Source organism: Meriones unguiculatus, chromosome 19, assembly GCF_030254825.1.
Source record: "Meriones unguiculatus strain TT.TT164.6M chromosome 19, Bangor_MerUng_6.1, whole genome shotgun sequence".
NCBI classification, from domain to species: domain Eukaryota; kingdom Metazoa; phylum Chordata; class Mammalia; order Rodentia; family Muridae; genus Meriones; species Meriones unguiculatus.
In genome coordinates, this window is record NC_083366.1 from 16,455,669 (window position 1) to 16,477,569 (window position 21,901).

General features: G+C 47.5%; 1 protein-coding gene across 3 annotated transcripts in view; it reads right to left on the reverse strand.

The window, feature by feature from the left end:
• Window positions 1-580: 580 nt before the first annotated feature.
• Proser2 (proline and serine rich 2) overlaps window positions 581-21,901 on the reverse strand; it is a 35,414-nt gene continuing 14,093 nt past the window's right edge. The window contains exons 1-4 of one of the 3 annotated variants that reach the window (XM_021656519.2): window positions 20,458-20,715; window positions 16,616-16,834; window positions 6,226-6,478; window positions 581-4,545 (exon numbers count right to left, since the gene is read on the reverse strand). In XM_021656519.2, coding sequence (XP_021512194.1) covers window positions 3,521-4,545; window positions 6,226-6,478; window positions 16,616-16,753 — 1,416 coding nt within the window. In that variant the 5' untranslated portion in view covers window positions 16,754-16,834; window positions 20,458-20,715 and the 3' untranslated portion in view covers window positions 581-3,520. Of the gene's footprint in view, window positions 4,546-6,225; window positions 6,479-16,615; window positions 16,835-20,457; window positions 20,716-21,901 lie in introns of those variants that run through there. The other 2 variants (XM_021656518.2, XM_060372962.1) reach the window with 2 other exon arrangements.

Below are 21,901 nucleotides of genomic sequence, written 5' to 3' on the forward strand. Positions count from 1 at the left end.
ACCTTTGAGAGCATGTCACCCACGAAGGCTAATCCCTTCTACGCTGAGAAGTCTGTGATGGCTCTAGGCATCTCCAGCAGAGGCAGGGTCCCCAGCGCTGCTTCCTTCCCCCACCCCCAGAGCTTTGAGGCCCAGACAAGGCAGGTGAACCTGCTGAGGACGGGGTGAGTGGGAGGCCAGAGGCTGAACTGAAATGCTGACTGGGGCTCCATTTCACACTCCGTCACAAAGAGCTGCGCCGTTCCCAGGACAGAGGCTTACAGCTCTGGCTTCTCTCAGGTACTTGAAAGCAGGGCTTGTCCAACTAGTAGATTAGAAAAGGATATGGGATGTGTCCCCATACTTTAAAGGCAGGGGGAGAAAGCCTTGTTGTGAAGACACAAAACCTGTTTGGTGACTTGTCACTTCAGCTAGAACAGAAACCTCTCCAGGTGAACATTCAGGCTCCTCCCCTTCCTCCTTCCATCCAGCAGCCTTGGCTGGGGACCAGGGCAAGAACAAGGGACCCAGAGAAGCAAGGCTATTGCTCATCCAGACAGCACCACTATTGGATGACAGAAGCTTGAGAACACAGGGAGCGTTTTTTTAGGGCAAAAATAAGTTTATTAATCTTGCCAGGTCACATCGAGAAAGTAGCCAGGGAGAAACAATGCCTTCATTGTACACGTATCATGGCTAGGAAAACAGCTGTGGAGCAGACACATTTTTTGATAAGAGTAAATTGTCATATTTATCTTTTCTTTCTTCCTCTTTAATACATGTTAGAGAGCTGATATCACCTGCATTAAAAAAAAAAAAAAATAAGCCCCCCCCCCCCCCTGAATCCTGGGAAAGGTCAGATCCGAAGAGTCAAAGCCCTGGGGATGTGGGAAGAATGCACTTGTTTGCTTTGACCTTACACTGGGGGTTCCATATGCCTCGCTGATTAACTCCACTGAGCTCTTCATGAAAGCTAGCTCCCCTGTGGCCCCACCCTGCTCCCCACTAGCAGCGTGTGCAGAGTCCTCTAGTCAGAAGTCTGTTCCTGTAGCTCTGCCCGTAGTGTCTCCTCTGATGGCTGAGGGATCCATGCTCAGTCCCTGTGCTTGGCAGAGACCTCAGCATCGCTGTGGCAGCATCCTGTTGTGTGGCGCTTCCCTTTCAGTGAGGAAGAGAGCGAAGATCAAAGCTTCTGCCTGTTTTGTGAGGATGAGCACGTACACTAGGTAGATCTGGTAGAGAGGAACTGAGGCAGATGCTTCCCCTCCAGGGAGGCTAGGGAGGGAGGGCTGTGGCGTGGAAGGCTCTAGCTGGGACATCTGTATGAAGGAAGGTTCCTAAAAGCAACAGAAATTGTTTTGTTTTTCTGACTTTTCCATAGTATGATAGTTCCCTAAAAATGGAGAGATAAATGCCGAGTGAAGAGAAACTGGGAACTCTGAATCCGCCTTTCCTTTTCATTACAATCCTGCTTTGAAATATGATCCTTCAATACTGGGAACTAGATGTCATTTAAGAATGTCACATAACTACAGTAAGGAAACCAATGCTTTTCAGCAGACCAGACACAAGGCAGGTTCCTCATCATCCACAAAAATTGGACTTTACTCATTAGGGCTTTGGACATAATTAACAACTAAAGTACAGTCGATATAATTATGGATTAGAGAGAAAATATGAATAAATAGGAGAAAAAGATACAACCCTTTAAAAGGAAATAATATTGTACATAATATAATGATGCAATGTAATAATATAATGTAATATAATAAAAAAGGTTAAGATGTTAAGATAAATTTGTTTTTCAAAATGTCATGATGAGAATATATTAATATTCAGTCAAACTCATTCTACTCACAATAAAATCACAGAAGAAATAAAAAGAAAGAATTGTCTACAAAGGATTTTTGTAACAGTTGTATTGAGACCTTCAATTATTAAACACTGTGCATTGGCATCTCACTTTCTCAAAAAGGGACCTCCAACCTCCTGGCTCCTTTCAGCAAATCCATCGTAAGTATGAGCAAAATTAAAAGTACTTTTAAAAGTTTAAAGCCCCCATTTTAAATTAAGATGACAAAACCGTTCCAGATGACTTCAGGAGAACAAGAGCTGGCGGAGTTGCTAGACCACAATTCCGAAGAAACGGAGCCTAATCATTCATTGTATGTAACTCACTGGCTGAGCGGAGGAGCGTGAAAATGTCCTTCAACCGCTCAGTCCAAGCAATACTCAACCGGAACAGAAATGGGCTCCGTTAGGGCGCTGCCGAGGACCCAGAGGCAGAAGGGTGTGGCTCTCAGGCCAGCCCTTCCTATCTATTTTTCCAAGTTTGAGACTTCAGCCTTCCATGGTTTTGATAATAACACTGTGGCCACAGCTCTGTAAGACAAAGTCTGGGGAAGAAAAGGAAACTTAATGCTGCACAACTGAGTTCACAGTTTTCTCCTTCAAGTCAGCTCACGGAACACAACCAATCAGATTGTCTCCTGTCAACTAGCTACCTTGCAACACAAAACTGGTGAGGTGACAAAGATTTTAGTTCTTCTAAAAACAAAACAAAAACAAAAACCAGGAATTACCTTGCTTATTTGAAGTCAGGAAATCTCACTTTAATTGGGAACAGAACATACTGTTGAGGAACACGTACTAGGGGGGGCTCCTGTGTCCCGAGCCGACATCCATAATAGGAAGGATTCATTAGCGTCACATCACAGTGGTGGGGTGTCTGTGAGAGAAAAGTGCTCACGTCCTGCAGCTGGATAATGGTGTCTGAAGGAGATACTCCAAGTGCTAACGGATGTGCATACACAGACACGATACTCACGTATGTTAGCATAGATACATATATTTACACGACAGATGCATACACACACACACCCCAGGAGCGGATTTTAGAGCCAAATGAGACTTCCTTCTCCAAACTCGACCTCATCGGTCTCTCTCACAATCCAAAATTACAGTAAGTCTTACTCTATTTTTAATCTAAAATAATTTAGATTTTCAGTTTAGAAAATGGGGCAAACAAAATAACATCAAGAAACAAACCCAGCTCTACCTGCCGGTACCATCTTCCACCCTTGAGAACAAACACACAACTAGAGCTCAAAGCGTATGACGACACTAAAAATGTAGCAAGCATCTCTCTCTCTCTCTTTTTATTCTCGAGGTGAGGGAATCCTGAGCATCGGAGAGCTACACTGGCTTTCCAGTCCTGCACGTGGGATGAAAGGCCAGATCAGAGACTCTGAACCAAGTCAAGCCAGGGTTGTCCTCCCGTACGTAAGTCACAGGACATGTGCAGTCATGGAAGCCCACAGGCCCTAACGTTATTCCGGGACCGCAGGAATGGAAGAGGACAGCTGGGGGAGAGGGGCTGGTCCTTGCCCTGCTGGCCTCTGACTCCACCCTGCACTGGGCACAGGGGTTGGAGCAGAGTCTTCTTCCCCCGAAAGTGGAGCACTTCGTGCCAGCTGGCTCCTCCGCTTACAGATCGGGACAACCCCGTGTGGACATAGCCGATCGGTCCCACCGGCGACCCTCACAAGTTCTCCTTCAGCAGCCCGAGCTTGCGCAGGGCCTCGCGCCGGGCTTCCTCGCTGGAGCCCCGGCCGGAGAACTGTACCGTGATGCCTTGTGGCCGGAAGCCCACAGCCCGGGGGAGCGAGCCCGTGCGCCTGCGGGCGTCCTGGCTGCCGTCCGGGCGCGGCTCGTACAGGCTGCGGCTGGCGTTCTGGCGTGCCAGCTTGCTGGCCACCGCGGGGTCTGGCCGGAAGGTGATGGTCTTGCTGGTGGGAGCGAAGGCACTGGGCTCGCTGCGCAGGGCCTCGTGCACGCTCTGGAAGCCGTTGGCCAGCGCCGGCGGCTGCTCCGTCTGCACCGCCCGGGACTGCTGCGCCCTGGCCGGGCCTCCCGTACGCGGCACCCCGGGCTCGCCGGCCATGCCCACCTTGCCCTGGGCTGGCGCCCCATCCGCAGGGCCGTCCCTCTGCTCCTCTGCCTTCTGCCCCCGCTCTTCCGCCGACGTGTCGCCCGCAGAGGTGAAGGACATGCCGTTGATGTTGGCCAGGACCTGAGCCTTGCGCTCCTGCACGTTGACGGCCGCCTTGGAGATGGTCTTGTTGAAGTCCTTGCCCGCGCTGTTGGTCACGCTGATGTTGCTGGGGAAGCGGTGGACCTTGGGCACCGGCTGGGCCGCGTGTCGGTGCCACACGCCGAGATGGTCCCCGTTTCGAGAGGCTATAGAAGCTGGTGTCCTCCATTCTCCAGGCTTGCCCTCCTTCGAAGGGGACGTGGGGGAGAGGGCTTCATTTCCCGCCAACTTCTCAGAAATTTTCTGAGCAATCACCAGAGGGGTGGGCACGGAGCGGGGCAGTTTGGGGTGCTCTGCTGGAGGAGAGGGGGACATCAGCTCCTTTCGTGGGGCAGAGGGCACAGTGACAGGCAGGGAGGGCGGCAGCGGAAACACCTCAGGATCCCTGGAGTCTGGTACTTGCAGGGAATCCTCGATGGCTTGTTTCCCGCCTTCCAGAACAGGAGTGTCCTGTTTTGTGACAGATGGGGCCCCTGAAAGGAGAAGAGAGACCTTGTAAGTTTTTGCCCCGGGGAAAGTAGATGCGCAGTGTCCTTGCCCCCCGGACTCCAGAGAGCCACAGTGGGACACACTGCTAACCTCTACAATGCCTAATCAAAATGCTGGTCCGGCCGCATGGACCAGACAAAAGGCCGTCTGATTTTTCTCAGGGCCATACTCGGAGAACCAAGAGACTCCTGACAGGGTGGTGACGATCTAGAGGTGGAAACAGCCAGTTAGGAAGCAGCCTGGAAAGGTATGTTTCTGAGGTTCCATCACCTTGGGTGCATGTGACAGGAGGTGAGCAATGCCCATCTCATCAGGTGGCTTTGTGATGGAGACACTGAGTGGAGGATGGGGGTGCCTGCCTTGAATCCCAGAACTAAGAAAGTAAAGGAAGGTGGATCTCTGTGAGTTCAAGGCCAGCCTGGTCTACACAGTGAGTTCCAGGACAGCAATGATACATAAAGGTATCTTGTCTCAAAAAAACAGGCAAACAAAAAGTAATGAAAATGGTAGGTTAGAGAACTGCTGGGCCCAAGTGCTGAGTTTTCCAAAACCGTTTTCTTTGGTGTGATTATGTGATCTAATCTTTTTAAATGATCAGCTTTAACTTTAGAAACTCTGCTTCAAAGTAGAAGTGTGATAAAAAAATTCAAAATTCAGTCTCTCTCTCTCTCTGTCTCTCAGGGGTTGGCTGCAAACCATGCTCTTTTTATATGGAATCCATGACTGCAGGATGTCAGGTTCTGAGTAATGCGAAGTTTGCTTCAAAAAGAAAACATACATACCCTAAGAATGCGGCATACACTAATCCCAGCACTTGGGAGACAGAGACGAGGGTTGAGGCCTGGAGGCCAGGCTGGGCTCCCCAGCAAGCTCCAGGGCAGCCGGGGAGGCACAGAGAGAAGAAAGAACAGCCCAAGACAAACACTGTGGAGCACAGTATTTTCTCTCCTTCCTTCTCCTGTGCACCCCCTTCATTTGTCTTTAATAACATTTCCCACCAGCAAATAAAAGCTATAAGAACATTTTCCCTGACCATTTCCTTCCTATTCTGCCCCATGATTGAGTGGGCATAAGCACATCTCTCTGATGCTGCCCAGTGCCTACCCTACTTTCTCTGCCTTTTCCTGGACTGCCTCAGAGAGCGGTATGTTAGAAATGGCATAGTGTTTTGCAGCAAATCAAGTGCTTCCTCATACCTACACCACACACACACACACACACACACACACACACACACACACACACGTATGCTCATTTGGTCTTTCTTTTCTCTCATTTTTTCCCCTGCCAGTTGGTCTTCTGTCTTCTTCATTCCGTCCTTTTACTTTTTTCTCTTTTTTCCCTAAGACGGGTTTCTCTGTGTAGCCCCGGCTGTCCTGGACCCTCACTGTAGACCAGGCTGGCCTCAAGCTCACAGGGACCGGCCTGCCTCTGCCTCTCTGAGTGCCGGGATCGAGGTGTGCGCCACCATGCCTGGCTTCTTTGTTCTGTCTTTTGGAGTTCCCTGGCTGGAGGACCACCAAGCGGTGACTCTCCCTTCCAGAAGCTGGAAAGCTGGAGCATCTGTACAGTGAGCGCAGGCACACAGAGCAGGAAGCGTGGATGTGCCTGAGCACAGCACCAACCCAAGTCAAAGGTGTGGCGACCTGGGCGCTACTGCTCACCTGTTACTTGAGACACATCAGGAAGGCTCTCAGCTTCCCCAGACACAGGTCCTGGCTGCACTAAATCAATGACATCTTCGGGCTCAGAGTGACTGGAAGGGCTCTCTTCCAGAGACTGTGGAGAGTGGCAGTGAATGCCACTGTCACACAGGGCTGGCTCGTCAAAGTCATATTCCAGGGAATCGAGAGTCTCTTCAAAGAATAGAATGACGTCCTTTTCCTCATGTGTTAGGTGCTTCAGGCTCTCATCATCCTGGAAAGAAGAAACAGATGGTGATGTGAGCAAAGGGAAAGAGTCACAAAAAAGGAGGAGCCAGTACCGAGCTGAGGGTGGACTTCCCTGTATCCCAGGAGGTCCCTGTCATTTGGGTCACCCCAGTATTGGGTCCCTCAGTATTTTACCTGCATTAAAAAAAAAAAATTAAAAAAAAAAAAAGATACTGTCAAGAGATGCAGGAAACCCCAGGCCTTCATCCTGTCCTGTGCTCTAGCTTGTGGCTGCCCCTGAGTCAGTACAACAGAGGACGTCTCCTCCAGGAGCATGCTGTTGTCTTCATACCAACCAGGGAAACTTCTAATTACACGATGGATTGAACTCAGACCATTTATCTCCCCTCCTCCACAAATGCTGCTAAAACAGTAAGCGATCTTATTAATTTCCTTGAAAAACTACTTATTTTACATTTATGATCTCAGTGTTTGGCCTGCAGACATGTCTGTTTACTGTCTGTGTGCCTGGTGCCCACAGAGGGTGGATGAGGGTGCTGAATTTTCTGGAGCTAGCGGCACAGAAAGCTGTAAGCTGCCATGTGGGTGTGTGTTGGGAATCTAACCCAGTCCTCTGCAAGAACAAGGGCTCTTAACTGTTAATACACCTCTACAGCCTGGGACCTTATTAATGTTCCGGTGGCAAATGCCTTTAATCCCAGCACCTGGGAAGCAGAGGCAGGCTGATCTCTGTGAGTTTGAGGCCAGCCTGGTCTACAAAGTGAGTCCTGGACAGCCAAGGCTACATCAAGAAACCCTGTCTTGAAAAACCAAACCAAACCAAACTAAAAAAAAACAAAAAACAAAACAACATGAACAACAAAACAAACCCAGGGAAGGCAATGGTGCCAACAACGGGAAGGCAGAACAGAAGGAAGGCTGCGCTTGCATCAGTGGCTGGGGAAGCCTAGAGCCATCTGCTGGGTACTGTGTGACCCGGACTGAGCCCGGAATACAGAGAAGGGGATGTTTGAAGGCAGATCTGGCTGGAGGGCTCCCCTGGAAGCAGCTGGCTCACCCCAGCAGGAAATTCAGGCTTTATTGTTAAAGGAGTGTGTATAGAGACTGTGTGCTTGAGTTGATGGGAAGGAGCACTTCAGAAAATGGAGGACGGGGTTCAAGGAAGCCAAATGGATTCTGTGTGTAGACACAGCCCTCTGAGAGCCTTTGGCAGGGGAAACCTGAGATCCCAGAAAGGATTCTTCCAAGGCAGTGGCTTGGCAGTATCCACTACAGGTGGAGGCCAGTCAACGCTTTCCACATTAGAAACTTCAACACAGAGGACCTGACTTCAGTTCCCAGCACCCATGCTGGGCAGCTCACAACTGCCTAACTTCATCTTCAGGAGATCTGATGCTCTTTTCTGGCCTTACCAGGCAATGTACTTAGGCGCACGCACACATATCCATAATTTAAATTTTCAAAATAACAAAAAAATTTTTAATCCATATTATTGAGACCGTCTTGAGAACTACAGATATGAGAGTAGTGACAATGGAAAGAGAGGGGGATTTGTGAGTTATTGGAAAAGCAGAATTGGTTCATCATGTAACATTCTCTTGCACTATAGTTACACCCATGCTTTTCGTTTCCATGAGGCCTTACACTTAAGAATCACATTGGATAGATCAAGGCTTGCAGGTTTTCCTGTACCCCACAGGGAGTTACTGTAACTAGAATGCCAGACACCTCCTCACTGTATACATCTGTTCTGACCTTCTGAAGAACATGAAGTCTCTAAGAAATCCAGAAGTACATGCTGTCATTAAAAATGCGCGCGCGCGCGCGCGCACACACACACACACACACACACACACACGCACACGCACGCACACGCACACACACACACACACACACACACACACATGTATGACGTGGCAGGAAAGAAGCCATCAGTTAACAGCACATTTTGGTCTTGTAGAGGACCTGAGTTTGGTTCCTAGCACAAACATGATGGCTCACAGACATCTGAGGGCCGTAATTCCTGCCTCATCTGTTCACCATACAACCTGTTTTTGTTGGACTACCTGGTCCCCACATTCTGCACATGCCACCCTCAGTCACTGTAGGACAGACATTCTCCTATCCGTGGCTGTCTCTTTTCCTTTTCTTTGAGACAAGGTCCTTCTGTGTAGTTGTCCTGGAACTTGCTATGTAGACCTGGCTGGCCTCAATCTCACAGATGATCCTCCTGTCTCTACTTCCCTCCCAAGTGCTGGGATTAAAGGCGTGTGCCACCAAGCCCAGCTCATTCATTGTTTCAACACAAGCACTGCAAGTCCAAAATCATTAGGGCTCTTGGCATAACAGAGATCCCTCTAGTTAAGTTTCACCTATTATGGATTTTGTCAGGGTTACGTGACGGAGATATTACACAAGCACTGACCTCCACTGCTGAAACATGAAGTCTAGAGGAGCTCGTTCATGCTCTCCCTCACACTGGGACCTTTGTGCAGGCCATCAGTGGGGTGACGCATGACTCTGAAAATAGTTTTATTATGTGTATGCATGTGTTTTGGAAGCGTGTGCAGAGCCCACTGAGGCCAGAAGAGGATACTGAGGACTGATCTACCCAGTCCACTCTGCAAGAACAGGATGCACTTGAACCCCGAGTTTTCTCTCCAGCCCTATGCACGACTCTTTCATTCTATTTTGCTTAGGTATGATCAGTCTCCTTGGCTACGTAGCAGAACTAAAATTGCACTACCCCGGCTGAGAGTCTAGCTCACGGACAGAAAGCTTGCCTAGTATGTTCAAGGCCCTGGGTTCTATCCTCAGCACTATAAACATACCATAGAGATTATGTAAAATTTTTCAAAAGCAAGGTCCTAAAATGGACCTTCAGCTCAAGCCACATTCCAATTTCCCACAAGAAGGGTTCAAGGAAGAACGGACTCTAGAGGGGCTGGAGAGGCAGCTCAGTGATTAAGAAAGAGCACTTGTTCTTGCAGAGGTCTACATGATGGCTCGTAGCCATTGGTAGCTTCAGTTCCAGGGGGTCCAATTCCTTGTCCTGACCTCCGTAAGAACCAGACACATACGTGCTGTACATAAACACATGCATGTAAAACACTCACATACATTAAAGAACATAAGGTTGGACTATGGATCCAACCTGAGAGCAGGCAGTCCCAACAGGAGACTGCACCTGGAAAACAGGCTTAGGAGGGTGCTTCGCACATGCCAGCTCATGTCTGAGCACCCTGGAAAGGCCTGGCATGACTTCCCAAGGGTCTTACGACTACTTCACCAAGGGGCCAAGTTCCAGTAGGAACTAAGTAAGTCCTTGGCTTGCCTTCTATTTCGCCCTTTCTAATCCTATTCTAGCAAGTATCGACAGATCTTGCAGAGAGACCTGCGTGAGTCTTGTGCAATATATCTGGAGGTCCTTCATTCTCTCTCAGTGTTCTCTTTTCCCTCTGCTAATTACACAATGCAAGATACAAATCAGCTCCTGCCAATCTGCTCAGAGCCAAGACTCCCCTTAGACCCTTGCATCCTCACGCTAAGGGCTTTCTCTCTAGGGTGGAGGCTGAGTGAATGGCATGCTTTCTCTGTCACCAAGACAGGCCTGGAGCCCTGGGCCCTGTGAGGTCAAACATGCTGTGTGTTGCCTAACTTCTAAGACCTGAAGCTTTCTCCCAGTGAACCTGGATTCTGTGCATGCCTGGGAGAGGAAAGAGGGCAAGGCAAGGCAGTGCGGCAAGGTGTAGCAGGGCCAGCAAAGGGGGCACCAGTTACTAGGTCAAGATGGTTCCTGTCTGCACCTCCCATGCTGGGAAGATGTTGAACTGCCTCTGACGGGGACATAGAAGGAAGCCGTTCTTGGTCCTGAGGGAGAGGCTGGGGAGCGAGAGGCGTGGCAACGAGATATATCCAGAGTCAGAAAGGAAGTTATGACCAAGGGAGTGGAGCAGGAAGTGATGGGAAGTGGCTTGGGAAGTGATGAGAATATGCACAGGATTTTTTCTGGGGGGAGGGATGAAAATATTCAGGAATTGACTATGGTGATCTCCGTACACTCACAGAAACCACTTATTTCAGCCGACAGACAAAACATAAAAATTGCGCATATTTATGGCGTCTCATGTGATACCAAATTAGGCCAGACAGACCTATTTCTTTAAACACTTTTCACTGTGGCGAAAACTTCCACAATCTCTTCTGCTGTGTTTTGCAGGTGTAGTGCGCACCGTTGCTGGCAGTAGTCAGCTTTGCAGTAGCACACCAGAACTTGTTTCTGGCTGACTGTAACCTAGCAGCATACACCCCCCCCACACACACACACATCACTACCCTCTCCAGCCCCTGCTTACCACCACTCTGCTTACAACTTCCGTGAGGTCAACTTCTTTCATTTTCTTTTACTTTATGTACGTGGGTGTTTTGCCTCCAAGTATGTCTCTGCACCATATGCCTGCCTGGTGCCCATGGAGGCCAGAAGAGGGTGTTGGATCCCTTGGGACTGGAGTTACACACATGCGGTTGTGAGCTGCCGTGTGGGGGCTGGAAACCGATCTCGGGTCCTCTGCAAGAGCAGCCAGTGTCCTTAACTGCTAAGCCTTCTCTCCAGCCCTAAGATCAAGTTTTTAAGATTCCATATGTGGGGGCTGGAGAAAAGGCCCCCACCAGTTAAGAGCACTGGGGGCTTGTCCACAGGGCAGCTCACAGCTGTCTGTAACGTCAGCTCCGGAGAATCCAACATCCTTACAGACATAATGTGGGCAAACACCAATGCACATGAAATTAAAAAAAAAAAAACATATATATATGGTTTAAAAAAATATATATATATATAAAGATTGTATTATATATATATGTATAAAGATTCCATATGTGAGTGAGATCATGTGGCTCTTAGCTTCCTGAGCCTGGCTTATCTCACTAAATGAAGCAGTCTGCATATTGTTGCAAATAACTGTTTTATCTTTTTTTTTTTTAATGACTGAAGAGCATCCACTGTGAATATGTAGCATTTTCTGTCTCCCCTAACTGGGTGATGGGCTGTTTCCATGTCTTTGTGTGTGTGTGTGTTTGGAGATGGGCTCGCATTGTGTATCCCAGGTTTGAAGTCACTACATTATACAGGCTGGCATGAAACTCATGATCCCCCTCTGCCTCTGCCTCTGCCTCAAGACCTGGGATCAGAGGCATGTACCCCCATGTCTGGCTCTTGTATTTTTTAGTAACTCTGAATACTGTCACCATTAACATGAAAATATGGAATGCTCTTTGGCCATACAGAAGATCTATTTTCCATTTTTTGAGGAAACTCCATCCTGCTTTTTATCATAGCAATGCTAACACACACACACACACACACACACTATGCCAAGCTCCCTTTTCTTTATAGTCATACAAGCACTTGATGTTTTCAGTCTTTCTGATAACCGCTCTTACTGGAATGAGGTGGTATCTCATTGTTTCTGATCTGCATTTTCCTGATGACTAATAATGTTGAACAACCCCCCCTCCCATACCTATTATGCATCTTAAGAAACATCAGCTAGGGCTATTGTTCATTTTTCAATATGATTGGGTTTTTTTTTCCTGAGTTTTTGATTCCTTATACATTTCACTATCAACCCCTTTATAGATGAGTAATTTGTAAATATTTTCCCAGTTTTGTAGGTCACCTCCTTCCTCTGTTGATTATGTTGAGTTCATTTTTATAACCAATGAGAGACTGGGTTCATTTCAGTCTTCTGCAGCTGGACATCCAATGTCCCAGAACCACTGACCAGAAGGCCTGAATGTCCTTCAGGGTGTGTGTCTGCAGCACCTTTGATGAAAGTCGGCTGGCGCTTGCCTCTAGGCTCCCTATGTGGTCCACTGGTCTTCCACTGGTCTGTGTGTCTGCATTTATGCTAATGCTACGCTGATTTGTGTATGTGTGTTTGTGCGAGAGCTGACAGTCAAACCCAAGGCCTTGCACATATGAAGGAAGTGAGGTGCCGCTGAGCTATAACCCCATTTCTACTAGGCTATTTGATCACAACTCTGTAGAACACTTTGAAAGTAATGTGTATGGGTATGTTTGCATGCATGTATATCTGTGTGCCATTTGCATGCAGTTGTCCATGGATGGCAGAAGAGGGCACTGGATCTGGAACTGGAGTTATAGACAGCTGGGAGCTGCCACGTGGGTGCTGGAACCAGACCTGGGGCCTCTGGGAGAGCAGCCAGCGAGTGCTCTTAACCACTGAGTTGCCTCTCAGGTCCTGTTTTCAGTGCTAAAGTGTGGAGACAATTTAGCAGCTTGTGTTCTCAAGGAAGCTTTAACTGTTTGGAGGTGGTGTTTGATAGACACTTTGGGTTGTTCTTCAAGTTCTGTGAGGAACATCGTTGGTGCTCTGCCTGGGACTGCACTGAGTTGAATATGTAAATGTCTTTGGGTAGACTGGACTACTGGATAGGATAACAGTGTTCTACAAAGTGGCAGGTGATGATTGCAAACTCCAAAAATATGACAAGCTGTTGAACGGTGCACTTTAAGTCAGTGAGCTTTAAAGAATGTGCGTTACATTTCAGTTTTTAAAAAGCAGGACAGTGGAATAGACACCCCACAAGGAGGAAAGCAGAAACACTCCACAGTGGCCTCCCTGTGGCCTGGCAGGCTTGGAAGTAGTTTTGAAAATTTCATCACTTAGAGAATGGAGACAAATATAAGTGTCTATTTATTGGGATAGAGTGAGTTATAAGAAAAGTGAGTTTGTTTGCATTAACTAGGAAGGTTGTATGCTGATAGGAGAACTGTTCTTTTTTACAAGTCCCTTTCCATTATTTTTTATTATTTTATTTTATTTTTTGATTTTTCAAGACAGGGTTTCTCTGTGTAGCCTTTGCTGTCTTGGAACTCACTCTGTAGACCAGGTTGGACTCCAACTCTCAGAGATCCTCCTGCCTCTGCCTCCCAAGTGCTGGGATTAAAGGTGTGTGCCACCACACCAAGCATTTATTTTTAATGTATCCATCTTCAGATGCTTAAAAACCCCATCTAGAAACCATCTCTCACTTATTCTTAGTCCAGCACACCAACTTCAGATAATGTTTACAAGTCTCTGAGGGAAACTCTGCTTCAAGGCATGTGAAGCAATCTCTCCCCTAACATGTATGTTACAGTTTTTGAAGAAATAATTTATGAACTAATTTTCAAATCAGAAAACTACAAGTACTAAGTATACTGGGTAATTAGAATGTGCACTGAGTGAGCCTCCACAAAGAATAATGCCTTGCCAATGATTGCTATTTGCTCCCATAAAATAGAAGAAAAGAGAGCTCTCTAGTCTAATTCAAAATGAGGGGAGCATCCAGATGAAAGGCAGATGACAGTGAGAAATGTCACAATAAAACCCACCACCCAGTACAATTAATATAAAATTTTTTTTTGAGATAGGGTCTCTCTATGTAGCCCCAGCTGCCCCAGAATTCGCTCTGAGGACTTGGCTGGCCTCCAACTCACAGAGATCCACCTGACTCAGGCTCCCGAGTACTGGGACTAAAGGCACGTGCCACCAAGTCTGACCCCTATATGGACTAATTTTTTAAAAGGTAGATGACAAACTTTCTTTGGTATGTGTGTGTACATGAGCACATGCTCATGCCATGGCAGGCGTATGGAGGTCAGAGGTTGGAGGACAGCCTTGGATGTCAGTCCTCTCTTTCTCTGTTGTTTGGGGCTCCTGTTTGCTGCTACATATGCCAAGCTGACTGGCTCCTGCTCTTCCAAGGATCCGCCTTGCATCACATAATGGAAGCACTGAGACTTCGGCGCACAGAACTGCACTTGGCTCCCATCAGTTCTCGGCATCTAAGCTGAGGTCCTGACGCTTGCGCAGCAAGCACTGACCCACTGGACCAGCTCCTCAGACAAACTTTAAATGAATGACAGTCAATACCTTCAAAGTCAATAGTACAGATGTATCTGTCTGTGTTAGAGTAGATTAGGAATAGGAGTGCTTGGGGTGGGAGGGTGGAGAAGGTTGCCAGGAGGAAAAATCCAAATCTTTAGTTGAACTAAAGACCTGTGAAGGTTTTAAATACACACTCTAAAATAACCTCTACCTTTAAAACTACTGGCTTTTATTCCTATAATTAAATTAGGCTTTTCTTTTCAAGAAAAACATTTAGTTCAATTACAACCTGAAGAATGCACAAAGGAACCAGAGAGACCAAAGAAAAGAAAATATATATTGTAAAAGTGAGGATGACCAGAGCCTGTTGTAGAGGCACATGCCTGATCCCAGCACTCAGGCTGAAGTAGGAGGATGATTGCTAGTTTGAGGCCAGCCTGGGCTACATGCCATCAATTCCATGCCAGCCTGGGCTGCACAGCAAGACCCATTCACAAGCAGGCAGGCAAACAAGCAGATGTGACTAAACAAACATTTTGAAAAGAGACGTGAACCAATACTCTTCACTGTTTGTCCCTCAGGTAGGCAGCCAGGGATATTTTGTTTTGATGGAGTCTTGATTTGATAATCACATATTCTTTTCCTCCAAGATTTATTTTTATTTTATGTGTACAGGTGTTTTACCTGCATGCATATAAGCATACCACATGCCCGGTACATAGGATGTAAGAAGCAGGTATCAGATCCCATAGAACTGGAGGTACATATGGCTGTGAGCTCCCATGTGGGTGCTGGGAACTGAACCCAGGTCCTCTGGAAGAGCAGCCAGTGCTCTTAACTGCTGAGCCATCTCTCTAGCAGGATCACCTGTTCTCAAAGACACTAGAGACCTGCCTGACATTTGAGCACGGCTTTACTGATTTAATTATGTAAACTGATGCCAAAATGGAATAAAGGCAGAGAAAAGGCTTGCAGGTTAAATGTTGTGCTGTCTCGGCAACCTGGGCAAAGCCACTGTAAGGACACATGCTACTTCCCTACTGCAGAACAAGGGCTTAATTATGCTTATTTCTAACTAGATGCTGTTGTAATTTTTTGCTGTGGCCAACTTCAACCTGTACTTCTGTCAAGAAAGGGGCACAAACAAACCAGCAAAGAATGAGGTCTGTGTACAGTTTTGATTATAGAACTGAAGGAGAGTGGCTTCAAAGGCTTACAGCTGGGTTCGGTGGCTTTAAACTTCTTTAAACTGGCAATAGAGCCCTTGATCTCTCATCTGTCTGATGTTCAGAGCTTTATAAGCTGTGCCACACCGCCCTAGCTCTATACACATCTTGATGGGATCTTCAATAAAATTGAGTTTTATTCAATTCTTGTCCATAACAGGCATTTACTAATGTCTAATGAATTAAACACAAGTTCTTTGGCCATGTCTTCAAACAGCTCGTTAGACCAGAGTAGTTTCTGGTCTGGTTCAGGGGGGAAAAGCCAGCCCAGGGTCAGTTACCAAAGCAGTCTGCATATCCCCTCTTCCCTCTGGAAATCACAAAGCAAATGATTTCTCACAATCCTGGGACACTGTGTATGCTCTCCCTGACCGCACAGTGAGAAGAGCGGTCCCCAGAGCTCAGCAGTCCTATATCCTCACCCTGTGACTAAGGGCTGCGAGAGTGGGTAGCTCCGTGACTACAGGACGCACAATCCATTAGCCTTGGGAACTGGGGGGTTCACCAGAGTTCACTCAGTGTTAAATCTTAAAACCTCGCCCAAGGACCCAGATGACTGTTTTTGCCCAATCGTAGGTTAAATGCATTGTGGGGTGGAAGGGATGTTTTTTGAAATGGCATGGTAACCTTGCCACCTGAGTTAGGTTAAGAACAGGTAGCCTACCATCCCAGGATTTCTTTTGGAAATCTAGAAAGGGGAGTATCCGTGAAAAACAAACAAATCCTTCAAGAGACCTAAGGTTCTCAGGTTGGTTAGTGCTGTGTAAGGGTAAGGCTTGGAAAGCCTGAGCTTTGTAAAGTCCTTGGAGTTTGTCTGAAAGAGAAACATCTTTATCCTGTGGGATGCTCCCATGTTCCTGGCCTGGGTTGGCAGTGCTTTCAGGCATGGTCCTTTCTGGGGCTAATCTGCCCTAAATTATTATCTGTGCCCACAGATAAATTAAAAGAAAATGCCGGTTCATAGAGAAGTATTCTGAGACATTCAACAGGGCTTTGTAAACTCTTCCTCAAAGGGGTGAGGTTTTAAAGAGAGCCACCACTCACCAAAGTGAAACTTCTGGACCGAGCTCTGCTGCTCCGGCTCTCCAGACTGCCACCTCTGCTCAAGTCACTGAGCCTGCAGCCGGGCGACGCGTCAGAGTCCATCTCCACAGACTCGGCTTTCTGCTGGTTCCCAGGCATCCCTACACAAAGCTGTCAACTGGCTGGCTCACAGGAAACTGGGCAGGAGCCAGGGTCCCATTCTGAGGCAGGGGAGGTCTTCTAGGGAAATAAAACACATAGCAGCAGTTAGTGACCTGAAAGAGGCCTCATTGCTCTCAAGTGGAAAGTCAGCCCACGCTCACGGCCTGGAAGAATTAATTCTGTGAAAATGGCTGTCTTACCAAAAGCAATCTACAGATTCAAATGCAATCTCGTCAAAATTCCAACACCAAATTCTTTTTGCAGAAACAGAAAAAACAATCTTCATCCAAAAACACAAAATACCTCAGATATGCAGATGAGGGTATACTTGGTCTAGAGAGATGGGTCAGTGGGTAAGAGGGCCTGAGTTTAAAACTCCAGCACTAAGTAAAAAGCCAGGCACTTTTTTTTTTTTAAGTGCAATGGTGTGTGTGTGTTGTGGGAAAAACAGGGTGATCACTGGGGCTTGGTGGCCCAAATTCAGAATCTATCTCAAAGATGGACAGTGACAGAGCACGACAGCCAGTGTCCTCTCTCCTCCACACCTGGAAATATAGCCCATCCCCACAATTAATAATGCCAAGCCATACCCGATTCACAATTATGCCACAGAGCTATCGTAACGAAACCAACACGACAGTGACACAAAAACAGATATGGAGAGCAACTAGACAGTATATAAGATCCCAGTGACAAAGATGCCAAGAACATATATTGGAGGGAAAACATCCTCTTTAAACAGATGGTGCTGGGAAAACTACAAAAAGAAGAAAAAAAAAAAAGAAACTAGATCTTTCCCTCTGACCCTGAATGAAAAATAACCCCAAGTAGATCAGAGACCTTAATGTAAGACCCAAAACTCTGAAACTGAGAGGGAAAGTTTAAGGTAAAGGTGTGGCTAAGAACTTCTGAATGGAATCCTGGTCCACAGTTGGCAAATTTTGAAATCAAAATCCCTCTGCTAAGCAAAAAGCCCCAGCTAACTGGGGGCAGAGAACCTGCAGAATTTGAGATGCCCTTGCTGGCTATCCAACTGGCAAAGAATTAACAGCTAGAAAACTAACTCAAAAGTAAACAAGCTAAGCTAAGCAAAGCAGCACACGCTTTTAATCCCAGCATTCTGGAGGCAGAGGCAGGTGGGTCTCAATGAGTCTGAAGTCAGCTGGGTCTACAGAATGGGTTCCAGGCCAGTCAAGGCTACAGAGTGAGGCCTTGTGTCAAGCAGCAAACAAACAAAAAGCTATTAAAAAACCTAAACAAAACAACCCACCCAAACAAGCGAACAAAGGGCCATATAACTGTACAGAGGTCTCCCAAAAAGAAATACAAATGACCAATAAATATTTTCAGACATGTTTGACACACTTAGCCATCAAGGGGATGAAAATGAAAATATATGGAGATTCTGCCCCCCAAGCCAGAATAGCAGTCACCCAGAAAACAAATGACAACAAATGCTGGCAAAGATGAGGAGAAGGAGGGACCTTTATCCACTGTGGGTGAGAGTGTATACTCACTTTGGGAATCAGAATAGAGGGCTTCTCAAAAACCTGAAAACAGATCTACCTACCGTCTGACCCAGCTAGACACTTCCAGAAAAACACCCAAAGGATTTACATCCCTGCTACAGACACTTGCCCACTGCTGATAGTCACTGATCTAGTCACAATGGCTAAAAAACAGAACCTGCCTAAACGCCCACCTACTCATGAATGGACAACAAAATACGGCAGACACAAGACCTACAAACACATAGATACTTTTGAGAAAGGGTTTTACTCTGCAGCCCTGGTTGGCCTGCAGCTTGCTATGTAGGCCAGGCTGGCCTTGAACTCACAGAGATCGATGTACCTCTGCCTCCCGTGTGCTGGGATTGGAGTCGTCCACCCGCCATGTCTGGCTAACGGACTGTGGAAGCATGGCAAATACTGCTGCTGGGAACTTGGAAAGAGAAGTCTGGCATCTTCCTTCGCACTGAGGGGCCGCTCTCTTAGGCTCTGGCACTTTCTCCCTCAGGCTCTCCTGCCTTTCTGCCTCAGCCACCACAAAACAGCTTCCTTCTCCAGTTAGAGGCGGTGGCGGGAGCTAATGGTGGGAAGGATGGCTGACATCTCCGAGACCAAAGCCTGTCTGAGGCCCGAGGAGACTGCAAGTCTACAGCAGGTGGAAAGTACTGTAAGGTGGCCCTGCCAAGGAGGTCGTGTCGGTGTATCACTTCCAGGGACAAAGGCGTCCAAGGTTAAAAGCACTTACTGCTTTTCCACAGAACCTAGCTTTGGTTCCTGGCAGCTACATTAGGCGGCTCACAGCTGGTGAGATTCCAGCCCCAGAGGGTACGGTGACCTCTGTGGGCGCTTGCTTGCATATTGCACGTATGCACAGACGCACACAAACATACAGATAAACAACGACAATTTTTAAAAGTGTCCCTTACGCATGCATGTACACTTTAAAGTGCTGAACCAGGCAGGATGGCACACACCTTTAATTGCAGGCAGGTCTCTGGGTTCAAAACCAGCCTGGTCTACGAAGTGAGTTCCAGAGCCGCGAGGACTGCGCTAAGAAACCCTATCTTGAAAACACGAAAAAAAAAAAAAAAGGAAAAAGAGAGAAAAAAGGTCCCTGACTTTCTCAGCGGGAAACCCAGCCCAGTACCCAGCCACCAGATGGGTTCAGTAGAATATTGTAGGAGATGAAAAAGGTGACTGGCAGGAGGGAGCACGCCTCCGGGTGGCTGACTTAACAGACACAGCTATTTGTGCGGAAAGTCAGTCAACAGGCACCTGCCAGGGGAGTCTCTCCGCCGGGGAGTGCGACAAGCCTCTCTGTAAGAACGGATTGAGAGAGAGATTCCTCACCCCACTTCTCTTCACATTTCAGTGACGGTGCCCAAGAGCAAGGTTAGGAAACAGAAGACTTGGGACACGCGGCTTTTAGAGGATACCGGACTCCCAGCAGTGTGGGAAGCCACTCCAAGTGGCAGAAGTCGGAAGCTGAGGTGCTGGTATATCCAACACTGCGTGTGTGTGTGTGTGTGTGTGTGTGTGTGTGTGTGCGCGTGCGTGTGTGAAGAAGAGCACAAGTTGGAAGGCAGCCTCAACTATACAACAAGACCCTGCCTCAAAACAAAAACAACAAACCTAGATGTGCCCATGCCCTCAGTCCCAGCCCCTGGAAGGCAGAGCAGGGGAAACAGAGGGTCAAGTCCTTAGCTACCTATGAGTTCAAGGCCAGCCTGGGTTATATCCCCAAAAAAAACTAACCAAGGGAACGGGGGTGCACGCCTTTACTAGGAGAGGGAGAGGCAGAGGCAGAGGCAGAGGCAGAGGCAGAGGCAGAGGCAGAGGCAGAGGCAGGCAGATCTCTGAGTTCGAGGTCAGCCTGATCTACAAAGTGAGTCCAGAACAGCTAAGGCTACACAGAGAAACCTGTCTCAAAATACCAAAAAACTAAACCAAAGCAAAGCAAAACAAGCAAACAAACAAACAAACAAAAAAACCTAACCAAACCACCACCACAACAAAAGTCGAAGGTTTTGAAAATCATTTAAACAGATATGTAAGTATCTAAATGACTAATAGCACATAAGTCAGGCATTCAGATCTACAGGGTCAAACTCCAATACAATTAATCTCAAAAAAAAAAAAAAAAAAATCAAACATCGAGCATGCATCTAGTATAAACACATACAGCAGACCTACCAAGAGTGCTGACAACAGGGGCCACACAACCATCAGAGCAAAGGCAGATGCATGCGTTCTAGCTATGATCCTGGATGCGGATGGGCTGGTGTCAGGCTTGGTGAGCCAGCCCAGGCAGTGAAGGCAGGCTAATTCTTGCATCCTTCCTGTGGATCCCACCCACTGACTCAGCTAAAACTGGGTCCTGACCTGTGTGAATCACAGCTCCAAGGAGACGGGATGTAGTATATCCTTCCCCGGGAGTCAGCAAGGTGAGGGCGGGATGGGAAGTCCTGATTCACCCACACACTTCGGAGCTCCCCAGACTGGGCGACTGCTCAGGATCTGTGCCCGGTTTGAGCAGTGCTGTGGCGGGCAGCACGTGAGCCCTCCTGGTGGGGCGGGAGGGAAGTGGCTGACCACACCTTTCCAGATGCCTTCTCTATGTGTTGTTTTAAAAGCTGAGAAACTGTAACATTTAGATTTCTGTAGGCTGTTCTCTCAAAAGCATATGAGGAAGCTAGGCAGGGTCTTCCATAAGGCGGACGTGGCAGAAGAGAAGGCGAAACCTTGGTTCCACCATTGCTGATTTCTAAAAGAATCAAGAATTTTGAAGGTCTCAGAAGGGAACTCTGAGAGCCTTGTGGAGCTCCTGTCCCCTCCAGGTCTTTCTATCTCCCTGCATTCTGCCCAAAGTTTGGCTATGGGTCTCAGCATCTGCTTCGATACCCTGCTGGGTAGAGTCTTTCAGAGGCCCTCTGTGGGCAACTGTCCTGTTCCCTGTTTTATCCCTCTTCTGATGTCTATCCCGTTTGCCTTTCTGAATGAGGATTGAGTCCTCCTTCTTGCTCAGCTTCTTTAGGTGTACAGATTTTAGTATGTTTATCCTATATTATATGTCTAATATCCAGGGGTCTTTTCTGAGACTGATACTCCAACTAAGGACCATTCATGGAGATAACCTAGAACCCCTGCACAGATATAGCCCATGGCAGTTCAGTCTCCAAGTGGGTTCCCTAGTAAGGGGAACCGGGACCATCTCTGACATAAACTCAGTGGCTGGCTCTTTGATCACCTCTCCCGGAGGGGGAAGCAGCCTTACCAGGCCACAGAGGAAGACAATGCAGCCACTCCTGATGAGACCTGATAGGCTAGGGTCAGAGGGAAGGGGAGGAGGACCTCCCCTATCATAAGTGGACTGGGGGAGGGACATGGGAGGAGAAGAAGGAGAGAGGGAGAGAGGGAGGGGGCTACAGCTGGGATACAAAGTGAATAAATTGTAATAAATAAAAATATTAATAAAAGGAAAAAAAAAAGAATCAAGAATTGGAAGCTCCCTAGGAACTGCACACACAGAATTCCCTGGTCCACTGTGAAGAGCAGGTTTTCTAAAGGGGTGAGCAAAGAGGCAGCCTCCATCTACCCTGTTGTAAGACCCACTGAGATGGGGAGCAGACAGGATGGA